At 37.2% G+C, this 13,430-nt stretch overlaps 1 protein-coding gene across 1 annotated transcript; it reads right to left on the bottom strand.

Annotated features, from left to right (window-relative positions):
- Positions 1-3,272: 3,272 nt before the first annotated feature.
- On the bottom strand, positions 3,273-12,079 carry epsilonCOP (coatomer subunit epsilon). Its single transcript, XM_089644734.1, has 6 exons — positions 11,909-12,079; positions 11,531-11,725; positions 11,146-11,237; positions 8,026-8,191; positions 4,361-4,582; positions 3,273-3,781 (listed from the first exon to the last, which is right to left on the bottom strand). Exons 1-6 carry the CDS (start codon positions 12,008-12,010, stop codon positions 3,635-3,637), a joined length of 924 nt encoding a protein of 307 aa, XP_089500860.1. The 5' UTR covers positions 12,011-12,079; the 3' UTR covers positions 3,273-3,634.
- Between the last annotated feature and the right edge of the window lie 1,351 nt (positions 12,080-13,430).

Here is a 13,430-nt window from a genome sequence, read left to right as displayed (position 1 = left end):
CTTTCTGTGTTTCAATTTAAATAACACCAACTGTTTATGCGTAGCTATCTGTCTTACAGCGACATCCCTGACTTTCCATCCACTTATGCATTTATCTGACATTGTCTCCCGCGCCAACAAAATGCTTGGATTTGTTCTTCGTAATGCGAGATCATTTACTAATGGAATTGCAATACGGAGAACATATGAAGCACTTGTCCGCAGCATCCTGGAATACAGCTCCGTTATTTGGGCCCCTTTTGAACAAAACCATATCTTAGAAATAGAAAAAGTACAAAAAAGGTTTATGCGTTACCTGTATATGAGGGAATATTCATACTATCCATTCCTGTATCCATCCTTTTTTTTAACAGGAATGCTCGATTTCAATACATTAGAAGCCCGCAGAAAAATATTTTTAGGCAAACACTTTTTTAAGTTAATCTCTGGTACAATACACAATCCGCCTGTGTTGAAAGAGGTTAACTTTTATGTCCCTAACAATTATACTCGAGGGAGATCCCATGCACTCCTCTATGCTCCGAAAGCGAGGACTTCTGCCTATCAGAACGCGCCAATAAACAGAGCGACTCAACTGCTTAACGATTCTGCATTAGCCATTGACATTTTCAATGTCACCTACAGACGATTCAGTGACTATCTTTTAACATATGTCACAAAATAGTAAAACTGCCTCTGTAAACTTTTTAATTTATAATCTTCTCCATGATATATTGGTGTATAACCGTTTTATGGAGAACATGAAAAAATAAATAAATTTACACTCTTTTCTCCAAACCATTTAAGCATCCCTTTCTTACTTTTATTCACTAAGCAAGGCCCTCATTATTTTTTATCATTCATAAATCAGTAATAGGATTTGAGTACCTATTTTCTACTACTTTTAGTATTTATATTTATTTATTTTATAAATTTTAAAAGAAATTTTTTTGGTTTTTCTCAACTATCATAAGGCTCATGCCCGTATTATGGAAATCGTATATGATTTATGTAAGAATAACAAAATAATATTTAAAACAAAAATTAAAAAATATAATATATACTCTTATAGAAACCAAATTACAAATAAAAATAAAACCAATTAATTTAATAAAAGATATTTTAAAGAAAATAGAAATAAAAATATTAAAAGTAAAATTAATACAAAATTATTTTTTTATATATATTTTTATTTTTTATTATAAACAGGTTAATCTTGGTACGTACTTATCTAGAAATGTACCTATTTTCGATCACATTGACACAATTCAATTTAATGATAGAGTTGACACTTTTTTTTTCAACAGTGTTAGCAGAGATGTGCAAAATGGGTACCCAAAACCATTTGAAATGGAAAATGGAAATGGGTCAAAACTTTTCCATTTGAAAATGCAAAATGCAAAATGGTTTTTAGAAAAGCATTTCAAATGCAAAATGCAAAATACCTATTTTCAAAATGCAAAATGGTTTCTCAGGTCAAACAATTAAAATAAATATAGAATTTTTAAACAATTTTGTCATTTAATAATGGACATCAATGTAGAACAAACATATTACATGATGGTAAATCAATGTAGAACAAACATATTACATGATGGTAAATCCAAAAACACCACGACTACAGATTATGAAACCACAAAAAATTTGCGCGGGACTAATGTTACCAACGTAAAAACATAGAAACTGCTATCTAACATTTAATATTACAGCGTCATGGCCCCATGTTTAGTATTTGAATCAGTATTTTTTGTAATGGTATCACTCAATTGCCAGGGCTCCTACCAGGGAGCAACTTGACAAATGTAAATTATCTCTCATAGCGAGGTTGAGGACCGACTGATATTTGGGGCTTATGAAAAAAAGATGAGTGGAGATAGTAGGAAGAATGTTGCAAAAAAGCATTTAAAATGCAAAATGCAAAATGGTATTTAGAAAAGCATTTAAAATGCAAAATGGAAAATACCCAGTTTGCATTTCCATTTGAAATGGATTTATTTGAAATAAAGCACATCTCTGAGTGTTAGGAACTCATGTATTCTTTAAAAAAAGCTCATCCCCTTTCAAATAGCCAATGCTAGAAATGGATTGTAAAAACGGATATAGAATTAATTGACTTCATAACGGTGATCAATGCATTGTATGTTTAAGGAGCGATGAACCAGAATTGTCGTTGAGCGGATGTGGTTCTAGTTTTAGGAACCACGCATCCCAGGTTCAATGAAAAGCGGGTGTGTGCTTGATGTTGTGGAGACACCAGCAGGTTATTTTTCCGTATGTAGCACAAGCTGTCTTTGTAAATATCTAGCGAATATCTAAGACCCTAATTTTAGCAAATAGTTCGTTTGAGGGGTGGATAGGTTGGCATTTAAATGTAATTCTCAAAATTAGTTTTTGTACTGTAATCACTGGATTGATAATAGATTCAGCACAGCCACCCCATCCCACAATACCATATGTTGCTACGGATTGCAAAAGGGCAAAATAGACGCTTCTTAAAGTCTCCAAGTCTAAGTTGGACCTAAGAGAACAGAATATATGGCAAAGCTTACGGAGTATTTTTACAGTGTCATTTATATGAGCCTCCCAGCGTAGTTGGTCGTCTAAGATTATTCCCAAACATCTAACTTCCTTCGATGATTTTAGGGTTGGACATGTGCAATGGATATTAGGTGAGGTTTCATTCGTGTTTAGATTGAGTGAACACGAATGGATGATTGGTTTAGGACAGTTATTGGAAACATTATGTTTGCGTATAGAAAATTTCATGTATTGAGTTTTGTCGATATTAAGTGTGAGGAGGTTTGTGTCTAGCCAATACTTTACTTTTATTAGTTTTTTGACTTAGACAGTTATTGGAAACATTATGTTTGCGTATAGAAAATTTCATGTATTGAGTTTTGTCGATATTAAGTGTGAGGAGGTTTGTGTCTAGCCAATACTTTACTTTTATTAGTTTTTTTGAGTTACCGATTGCCATGATTCATCTTCAAATATTAATACTGTAATATCTGTATGTATATTTATCACACATTGTCTATTTTCTACTGCTTTTAATGTATGTATATTTATCCTTCCTTTTTATAATAATAATTTTACTACTCAACAACGTATGGCTTGACACACGACTTTGAAGGTGGCTAAAGAACAAACTAACAAAAAACAAACTATGTATATCCTTTTTAAAAACCATAGATTCTTTGGATACCTACATTACCACCAACTGCAAAATTAAGTGTGTCGAACTGTGTACCACAAAAAGCCGTTAGACCAGAGATTGGAATAACCTGTTTACACGGCATTTGCATATATGTGATCCATCGCCGGTTTCGCATAATATAATTATGATCCATGAAGTTTCACTAAACATAATACGTCAGAAAGTGCCGCGTGGTGGTACAGATTGCATTGAAAAGGTCAGCTTTGAGAAGGTTAAATACAAGATAGTTATATAATATTTTATTTACTTTCAATAATCATACATTTTGTTTCCAATCAACTTAAAATAGAGAAAATTTAATTAACCTTTATAAATGGTAACTAGATAAAACAGAACAGTTGCAAAACAGAAAATGATAAAATAATGGGTTAGTTTAGGTTAAGTCACTGCACTTGTTCTGTTTTGTCATAGAACCGTATTAAATATAAAGCAATGTGGCTAAGAGGAGAAGCTGCTTAGAACGGAAGGTTTGTACTGCGCAGTAAGTCTCCGGAACTCCTCTTCCTTGCTCTGGTAAGCTGAGACGAAGGGATGCTTCTGCTGCTGGTCGGCCACCAGCATTTGTGACAGGTAACGGTTTGTGACCTGAAAATAAACATATAGTTCATTAGTTGTTTTAAGTGACAGTTGCAAATATGTGATCTATTGGTTGTCACGTGAAGTTTCACTAAAACGCACGCATTGTGTCAAAAAGTGTAGCGTGAAGGGATAGATTATGTTGTAAAGGTTATTAAGGCAAGAAGCTGAGTGTATTGTGCAGTTCCCGCAGATACTTTAATTGTTCTCAACAACTGACCCTGTACAAATCACAAGTGCGCCCCACAGTTGAATTTAGCAGCCACCTCTGGTCGGAGCCCCGAAATACTTGAAAAAGCCCTTGACACTGTGCAGAAACGGGCAGATCCGTTTGATAAATTATATCTTGATAAACGGAGAGCAATCTTTAAAGCACAGGCGTTAAGTGGGAATGCTGTCCTTGTTGCTCCAGTATTTGAATGGAAGATGCTCAGTTCCTCTGCAGCCTGCAGTCCCTGTAGCCCTGATGATAGCCAACCTCGCATACGAGAGAGCACCAGAAAAAGAAGAGTAACTGTCTGGAGCGGGTGGCACTGCGGCACTCGTAATATTCGGAAATGATGCTCGTGAACATAATCTAATTCTCACCTCTGGTTTCCCGAGATGCAGGGACACCACAGCCGTGGCTAGCATCAGATCAGGTGCATTGGGATCCTTGGTAATGGCCTCCAGGGCTGCCCCCTCCGCCTCCACCCAACCGCCGCGCCCTGCATGCGTCGCCACCAAAGCCGCGCCCAGGGCTGGCCCTGCACCAAACTTGTCAGATAGCTCCTCGCAGATGTAGTAGGCATCTTGCAGCTTGGCACCGCCCTGAAATATAATATCAAAAGTTACAAATTTGAAATGCGGCAACCCTAGATAATAGAAACAAAGGGAGATATAGCATAGAATGTAATATAACGCGGTCTCCGTATACATGGTGCCAACAGGATGTGCTCATCAGATAGCGCATCCCAGCATGTTAAACTTTCCGTGCGCGGTGACGGGGCCGAATACCCCATTACCGCAAACACAGTGACGGCCCTAGATCTCCCACGATAAACAGTGGCCGGCCGCCTGCAAGTGAAACCACGGCTATTAATCGGCCAAGACAATGTTCATTTGATCGTGTCGCGGGAGGTCCAGCAAGAAGATGGCGGCCGCATGACGTCACTAACCGCGCTCGGCAGGATCAAACATGGGGGCACCACGCTTAATATGATCACCAAAACGGCTGAAATGGGCAAAATCGGCGAACTCATCAAAAGGCCCTTTTTAATTGACACGCTTGGCGTGACCACCGTGAGCCGGGTGTCCGCAGATATACAGCGCGCCGAGGCCCTCATGGAAAGCACAATCCACCCCCTGAATACGGGCCGGTGGGAGACCAGCCTACTATGGAGGGAGAATAACTCATGGTTGCCCGACAACCGGCAGTGCGCAGTAAACTGGCTAACCGCGCTTGAAAGAAAACTGGAAAGGGATTCCGAACTGGCGGTGGCGTACTCGGAAAAAATTGCACAATTAATATAGCGAGGGTACGCCGTCAAGCTATCCGACACCGAGGCCGGCGCACAGGCAAAGAGAAAGTGGTACCTGCCTCACTTCACAGTTGGCAACCCAAATAACCCCGGTAAACTGCGGGTGGTATTTGACGCCGCTAGCCGTTGCCGGAGTACATCCTTAAACGACCGGCTAGTAACCGGGCCCGACCTCCTGTGTACAATTATCCGTGTATAGATTGAATAACCATGGTGACATTACACTGCCTTGTTTAACACCTTTTGTGATATCAAACCACCCCGTAAAACCACCGTTAATGTAAAAATATTCATGTAAAAATACCTCATCATTGAGAATGTTACTTATGTTGTAAAAGGCCTGACATCTTTTTGTACACATCAAAACTAGGAGTGCAAGGAGTTACTTATAATAGATATCAAGTAGCCTTCAAAACAATTGGTCTCTTGAAAGATGACTCTCATTTGGACAACACATTATTTTCTCTTAGCCAAAGTCAGAGCTGCTGGTAAAATTGCATTAGCCATCGCATCGTCCGGCTTTGCAGCTACACTTTTGGAAGGAGGAAAAACCGCACACGCAATAAGTAAACTCCTGCTAAAAATTGCTACTGATGATACCAACAGTGTTTGTAGTATTTCCAAACAAAGCAATACTGTGAAAATTGATGTGTGACTGCTCATTAATCGTCTGGGATGAAGCTACCACGTCGAACAAGACTTCGGCGGAAGCAACAGATAGAACAATGCGCAATTTGGCAGTAAAAACTCACCTATGGATGGATGTACAATTTTGTTGTAACGAGAGGTACACATGCCGACGAAATTAATGCTTCATTAAAATAATCTTACCTTTAGAACTTAACACCGACATGAGAGTTTCGTTGTCTACATATCAAAACAGGCTTTTGCAGATTTGTCACTCAAAATTGGTAATAGACAGCTACCACAGGACAATGGAAGAATTAATCTCGACAATGAAAACCTTTGCATTTTCATAAATGACCTTCAAGAATTGGTCCATAATTTTTATCCCGAAATTATTAATAACGCCTATTGTAAGACTATACCTTGGTTCAAGGAGTGAGCAATTCTGTCACCTACTAAAGAACAAGTAGGCAAAGTAAATAACTTGATTCTCTCGACGTTTGATACACCGATGCAGGCATACTACACAGTAGATCTGCTCAATCTTGAAGAGGCTGTTCATTTTCCTCAATTTCTTGCAGCTCTCTGGACTCCTCCCTACATAAATTGGTGTTGAAAGTAGGGTGTCCAATTATTTTATTACGGAACCTTAATCCACTCAAATTGCACAATGGTACACATTTGCAGATAAAATCTATAAAAACGTTCATAATAGAGTGAATAATACTGACCGGATGTGGAATTGGAGAAGTTGTTTTAATTCCCTAGATTCTCTTAACACACTTCAGGCGGGTATGTTTTGCGCCGGCGGATTGCTGGCGACGAGCGAAAATAAAGGTCCCGTGCAAATCATTTTAATTTGTTTTAAATCTATATCTTCGAAAATAATGAAAATTTCTAAATATTAACTCAGCATATACTCAGCTATAAAACGACTAACCGAAAAATTACTTATTTCGTTAATCTTCAAACGCATTGTACGCATTGTAAACGCATCAATAATAAAAGGTCCCTTTGTTGAAATACCAATGTACACAAAACACTTGAATATAAATATAAAAAGTAGAATTGTATTGCGATTTGATAATTATGTACATATAGTTGGGACCTTTAGAAAGAGATTGGCATATAATATTCATACAAAAACATTGGATAATTTATTCTTTTCTGCCATTGAAATGAAGCCGGCGCAAGGGTAAAAATACCCTTCCCATCCTTGAGCAACAATCGACCGAACGGGTAGAAATACCTTTCCCGTCCGAAGTGTGTTAATACCATTATATTGATATACCATGTACATTATACAAACTGTTATAATTATTTTTTTTTTAGGTGAATACCACACAAGAGTCCCAACTGCTCCCAAAAGTCTGGAGCCAATAAGTCTATGGCATCCCCAACTCGGGTGTTTTGTGAGGCTGAAAGTAGTGGAGAGGGGAAGGAGATGGAGAAGAGGAAGGTAGGGAAGTAACTAGCTATTCAGATGTGGTCACCAAACTTTGAACCAAAATTCTGAAGGGTGGTCCTACACCAGGGCGCAAGATGCAACCACGCCTATGTAAACTGTGTGACAGTGGTATCGTAATCTATTTGATACAGTGCTATTTACAAGAGCACTCCGCCTGCCCAGGGGAACTATATCGTCACCCGGTTAGGCAGCGTTGTGCGGAGGTTTAAGGTAGGATTATTAATGTCGAACTGGAGGGAGGAAAAACAGATCCTGATAGCTCATTCCACATTCGAGCCGACTTACACAAAAACGAATAGAAGAAACAACCCTTCCCAATGAAGCCAACATGAATGGTAACGGGTGTTCCGCTTGTGTCCGTTTAGTTTCATATATGTGCACCAGTAAATAGAGAATCAGCTAGCTCCTTCGAGCAGTTTCTCCCTTTTCTCCGGTGGCTCCCAAATTCTTCTGACGAACTTAAGATTTGTACACCTGGTCCTATTGAAGAATCTGCTAGCCGTATACAAACCAGATTTACTAGGGCATCTACGGAGCCCCGAAACATGAGTCAGTCTGAGATTCTGAGTCAATTTAAATGAATGGGGAGGGTGCTCCCATTTACAAACTGGCATGACATCATCACAAATTGTAATCACCTGAACGAGATGCAGCCAAGCCTGAGCCAACTGTGTGAGGGTGGCATCATCATCCTTATCCTGCATCAACTTGAGCTGGCGGCGGGCCAGATCGGGTCGGTTGAGGGCCAGTAGGATCTGCAGACCGTAGGCCAGGGCTTCCAGAGAGTCTGCCCCATTTAGTACCCTGGAATTATAGTGTTTCACTTAGGACAGGTTGTTTCATTTAACATTGTCATCAAATGACCATTCAGCGCCATTTTGTTTTTTGACAGTTGAAAGATACGCTGTTAAATGACGATTCTAAATCTTATTATTATTTTATGATAAACTAATGTTTATAAGACAAGGTTATATGCAATATAAAAAAAAATATATATATTTGACAAGTCAAAAATATTTCACCAACAAATGAAGATATAATATGTCTCGACGCCATCTAGTGAGAAATTTAGCACTGACAAAGCCTTTCCTACAAAAATTAAGTTGGTTGTTTACAGGTGAAAAAAATATAATAAGCAGTAATTGTTGATTGAGGTACTAGTACATATTGAATTATTTGGCAGGTTGGAAATAAGCCGACATAGCTCAGTGGTTTCAGAGCACCTGACCGGACATCAGAAGGCACGGGTTCAATTCCCGTTGGCGGCATTTATTTTTACTCGGGAGATATGAATAATTATTTGATTCTAAGGACGGGTTGTTTCGGAGAATTTGAACAATTCATCAAATTTCAACGTTCATTTTCAAGCTCTGTGAAAGATTTTTTCAAGTTCTGTTTTTATTTCAGTTTTGTCAAGCAACTAGCCTACAATGATATAGTAACAGAACTTGTATTGGATTTTCACAGAACCCGAAAATGAACGTTGAAATTTGATGAATTGTTCAAATTCTCCGAAACAACCCGTCCTAAGTCTATTCCAGCTTTTGAGCAAATTGTGATCAGCTGAAGAAGACAACTATCATGTTGTTAAGCTTGATATCTTATCACAATTTGATAGAAAGCTGAAATCCACCTAGAATCACTTTTTAACAATGACCTTTCAAATGTTAAAAAAAATTGGTGCTTAATGGCCATTTGTAAATTAGTCACACGTGAATTTCTGCGAAACAACTGGGCCAAATATTTTTTGTACAACTTTTTTCAATCGACTACCAGAAGAAATTAGAAGCATTTGTGACAAAATTCAAACATTAAACACTGTGAAAAAATATTTTGCAATGTATTTACTCGTACTACAGCACGTAGTACCTACAATATTATTGAATATAAATAATACTGATAAATAACTACAATAATGCACTGTGCACTCCTCTTCCAGCCACAAGCTAACGCTTCCATGGAAGAGTAGTAAGTATCCAAATCTCTAAATATGTAAAAACCTAATGTAAATCATTAAATAAAAAAAATAAAAATTTATTACAGGAAAGCGATACCGATTAAAAACATGGTTAAATTTCAATACAAATTAACGAAATAATACTTCTTTTCAACTTAATTACTATAAAAAAAATAACTATTTACATCAGGGGAGATGGAAAAATTTACATTTAAATTCATATTAAAGTTTCAGTACAATTCTCAGCGGAATGTCGTTAGAGTTGATGCCATGTTAAACCTTGTTAGCATAATATCGACGCCGGAAATAGAAAGGCAAAAAGGCGTAAGCGGCAATTTAGTAAAAAATCAGTTAATCATACAGTATTGATTAGAACTTTTGTCTGATCAAAACTGTATGTTTAACTAATTTTTGACTAAATTATTTCTTACGCCTTTTTGTCTTTCAGGCGTCGATATGATATTTGTCAAAATTGGTATTCCGGATACAACAATATGGCGTGAATTTAACATCGGAAATATAGCGCAGGTTTATTAATTTTAACTAAATTGGAACATCAATGCATTTTTGTGTCGTTTTGTAGAATTATGAAAATATTGATTTGTTACAACATCAACGATGTCTAAACCCTTATTTTAAAAGACACTTAAACATGCCTTAAATAAATAAAAACAGTATTTTAGTTTATAAAAAGCTTCCCGCATAATATGCTGTCAGCGTATGAGTGAACGTCGAAGGGAAAGGTTATTCATTTTTGCTGAAAAATATGTTTCATAATGTCATAGTAACGGTTAGTTGTTACGTTTTTATGTATCATTGCATAGCCAAGTTGATTTTCAAGTTCACCAGGATTGCCATTGGATATGTGGCTATGTCTTCTGGTTCTACAATGTGTCTTCCCAGGTATCTTCCCAACAGGGCGGGACATTGGCACCAAATGTGAATTGGAGTATCTTCATCCTCTTCACATTTCCTGCATCTGTCGGTGTTTTCCACTCCCAAGAACTGCATGTGTCTCCTGAGAAGGCAGTGTCCGATTAGTAGTCCTACCAGTTCCCTCAGTGAGTTTCTGTCCATACTGAGTAGTTGTCTGGTTCACCTTGAGTCTGTTCCGTTTATGAGTACTTTGGATTGCCTCATTCCGGGTGCCCTTTCCCATTCCTCCCAGTGCCGGGATTTGACCCACGTATCAATATGTATTTTGGTGTGGCAAGCTACCACTCCTACGGCTGGCTTGGATCCCGCAAGTGGTGCTTTCGCCCCTTTCCTTGCTAGTTCATCAGCCCACTCATTGCCCTCAATTCATTTATGTCCTGGTACCCAAATCAGGGTTATTTTATTGATGGTAGCAAGTTCTTCAAGAATGGTTTTGCATTCCATCACCAGTCTGGAGTTGTATCGGTTACTTTCCAGTGCCATTAGGGCTGCCTGGCTATCAGAACATATGCCTATGTTCTTATTCCTGTACCCGATACATATGTTCTCCTGTGCACAAGCTAAGATGGCCTCCATCTCAGCTTGAAATACAGTGCGTTCTTTCCATAACTAGAAGGAACAATCTATAGTATATATTTCTTGGCTCGTACGGGTTTTGCCCCCCCCCGTGGTTAGTTACCTCACTCCTCTCACCCCGAAGTATGATGTGGGTCTTTCCATTACTAGAGGGAACAATCTATAGTATATATTTCTTAGCTATTTACCTAGCTATTGAGATCTGGATACTAAACATGGCTAAATTCAATAACGATTCTGAATGGTGTGTAAAAGCGTGTATATTAACTTCATATTTATATTAATTTACCTCAAAGCGCCTTCTAAGTTATTTTCATGGTAATAGATGGTGGTCGCTACTAACAGGAACAACTCATTTGAGAGATCAACTCCTTTGGATACCTGGAAAGATGGTAAAAACAAAAATATATCTTTAACTGTTGTTCCTTGAGATAACTGTCATTTCATTGAGATAATTGCACGAATCAAAACATAAAAAAGTTTGTCAGCTTTTTCTAATTTGGATGAAACTACCAAAACTACAGCTAAAGTTTCACAACATTTCATCAGCAAAATTTCAAGTATCATTTTTAATAAGTTATTACTAACTAAAATTGATGAGGGTGACAGCTGGAAATATTTTTAAAAAAATCTGTCAAGGTTGGAATAACGTAAAGTAATCAATAAAAACTAACCTTCTCTTCAATGGTGGCAACAATAGGCTGCCCGGCTGAAGGATTGGCCAAATATTGGGCCAGGAGTTTCAAAGGTTGCAGTTTGGGGTTGGAAGAAGCTGTGATCTCATTCTGCACAAGTCTGTAATTCTTCTGGGCGATAAAGGCACGGTACAACAGGGCGTCCCTTTCAAATGCAACTTCGGGATCATTTATCTGTAATATTGAGTTAAATCATTAAAGAAATATTGAATTAACACCAGTATCGTATAAATTATATAAATGAAAAACAATAACATAGTATATTTTGGGTAAGCCGAATGCTAACCTACACGGATTCATGTTGGTGTGTATTTTGCTGTACGTATTGGGAGATATTTAAAATAAATATGACAGTACCTTCAGTTTTTGGGCATCGTTGATGCACTGCTGGTAATTTCCGATGAAAAATGCATTCCTGACATCAAATAATACATCGACATCCTGCTGCTGACGTGCCATTTTGATGATTTTCTGACGTTCGTTCTTGGTTCTTGACGTTCCTGTCTTGTTGCTGGAAATGTCAGATGAGCTGATATTTTGATTCCAAAATATACGTACAGCGCAATCAGATTTGACTCTACCTTATTTTTTGAATATTAAGTAATAATGTAGAAAATAGTTTTTAATATTTTTTATGTTGATACGATTTTTTTATAATGAAGATTATAAAAATGAAATAGATTTACATATTAATTTATTGAAATTAAAATTTATAAAATCATATCACACTTTTTTTAAAGTACTTGACCAGACACCATAGGCAGTATGCATAAACGAATTTGTTAAAGTGACATCTATGGGCCAACTATGACAGCCTTTTGGCAAATATCATAAATAAACCAATCACGCAAATACCTTCCAACGTGGTTTATTTATGCTACAACGCCCCAACCAATACCTCCAACTTTTGAAGTTTCCCATTCATTCTGATGGAAACATTTATTTATGGATGGAAACATCCTTCGCGCCAAACATCCTTCGTGAAATTATATTCTTAATTTTAAGTTAATAAATTATAGAAGTTGATTTTTTCAATTAGATATCCCACGTACGACATTACCTCATTTTTGCTCAGACATTGAAAAATATTAAAGTGGCTCTTTGATGGTTTAGAAAGGTAATAAAAAACGTATATAATTGTGAGAAATTTTACTAAAAGATATCAATGAATTAATATGAATGTATAAAAAATTTAATAAATGTATAAATATATTCGATAATTCAACACATACGATATTCTATTTTTTCTCAAGACCCGCATTATTAAATTCCTTCCTAGAGCCCCTACCGTAGCCCGCCTCACAGGGCTGCCCAACCGGATTACGACATAGCTCCCCTGCCTTTGCACTACACAGACAGGGGCGCTCTTGTGAGGTGTCGCATAAAAAATACAATAAATGTGTTTTGAACATCAACTTTGACGATGATTATAACATCGACTTGAAGACAAAATGCTACATGGAGCTATCACGGCTTTGCTGAATTAACCATAATTTTTGTATTATTATATTTTCATGTTGTAATCCACGCGTTTTACGTAATCAAGAATATTTTATTTGCTAGTATCTAGAAATCATTTCACCAACCCTGTCAACGTTTTTGGCATAGGTATTAAAAAACGACTTGGGAGTGTTTTTGCTATTTGTTCGTAAACTGAACGACGGAACCCACTTTTTTATTTATTATCAATATTGGTCAAAATACAAATTTAAAAGCGCAAAACACCGCCATAAAATACTAAATAAATTCAATTTGCCGCCATTGAAAGGAATGTAAAAGTCAATATGGGTACACTAGCGCCTCTAGCGAACAGAGTTGCTATTGCCACTATTTCACTGGAGTTGGATGTAATATTAATAATAAACGGTATTTGGTTTTA

This window comes from Hesperophylax consimilis, chromosome 2, assembly GCF_061612785.1.
Source record: "Hesperophylax consimilis isolate HC1 chromosome 2, BYU_Hcon_1.0, whole genome shotgun sequence".
Taxonomy (NCBI): Eukaryota; Metazoa; Arthropoda; class Insecta; order Trichoptera; family Limnephilidae; genus Hesperophylax; species Hesperophylax consimilis.
This window is presented reverse-complemented; position numbering and strand designations above follow the sequence as displayed.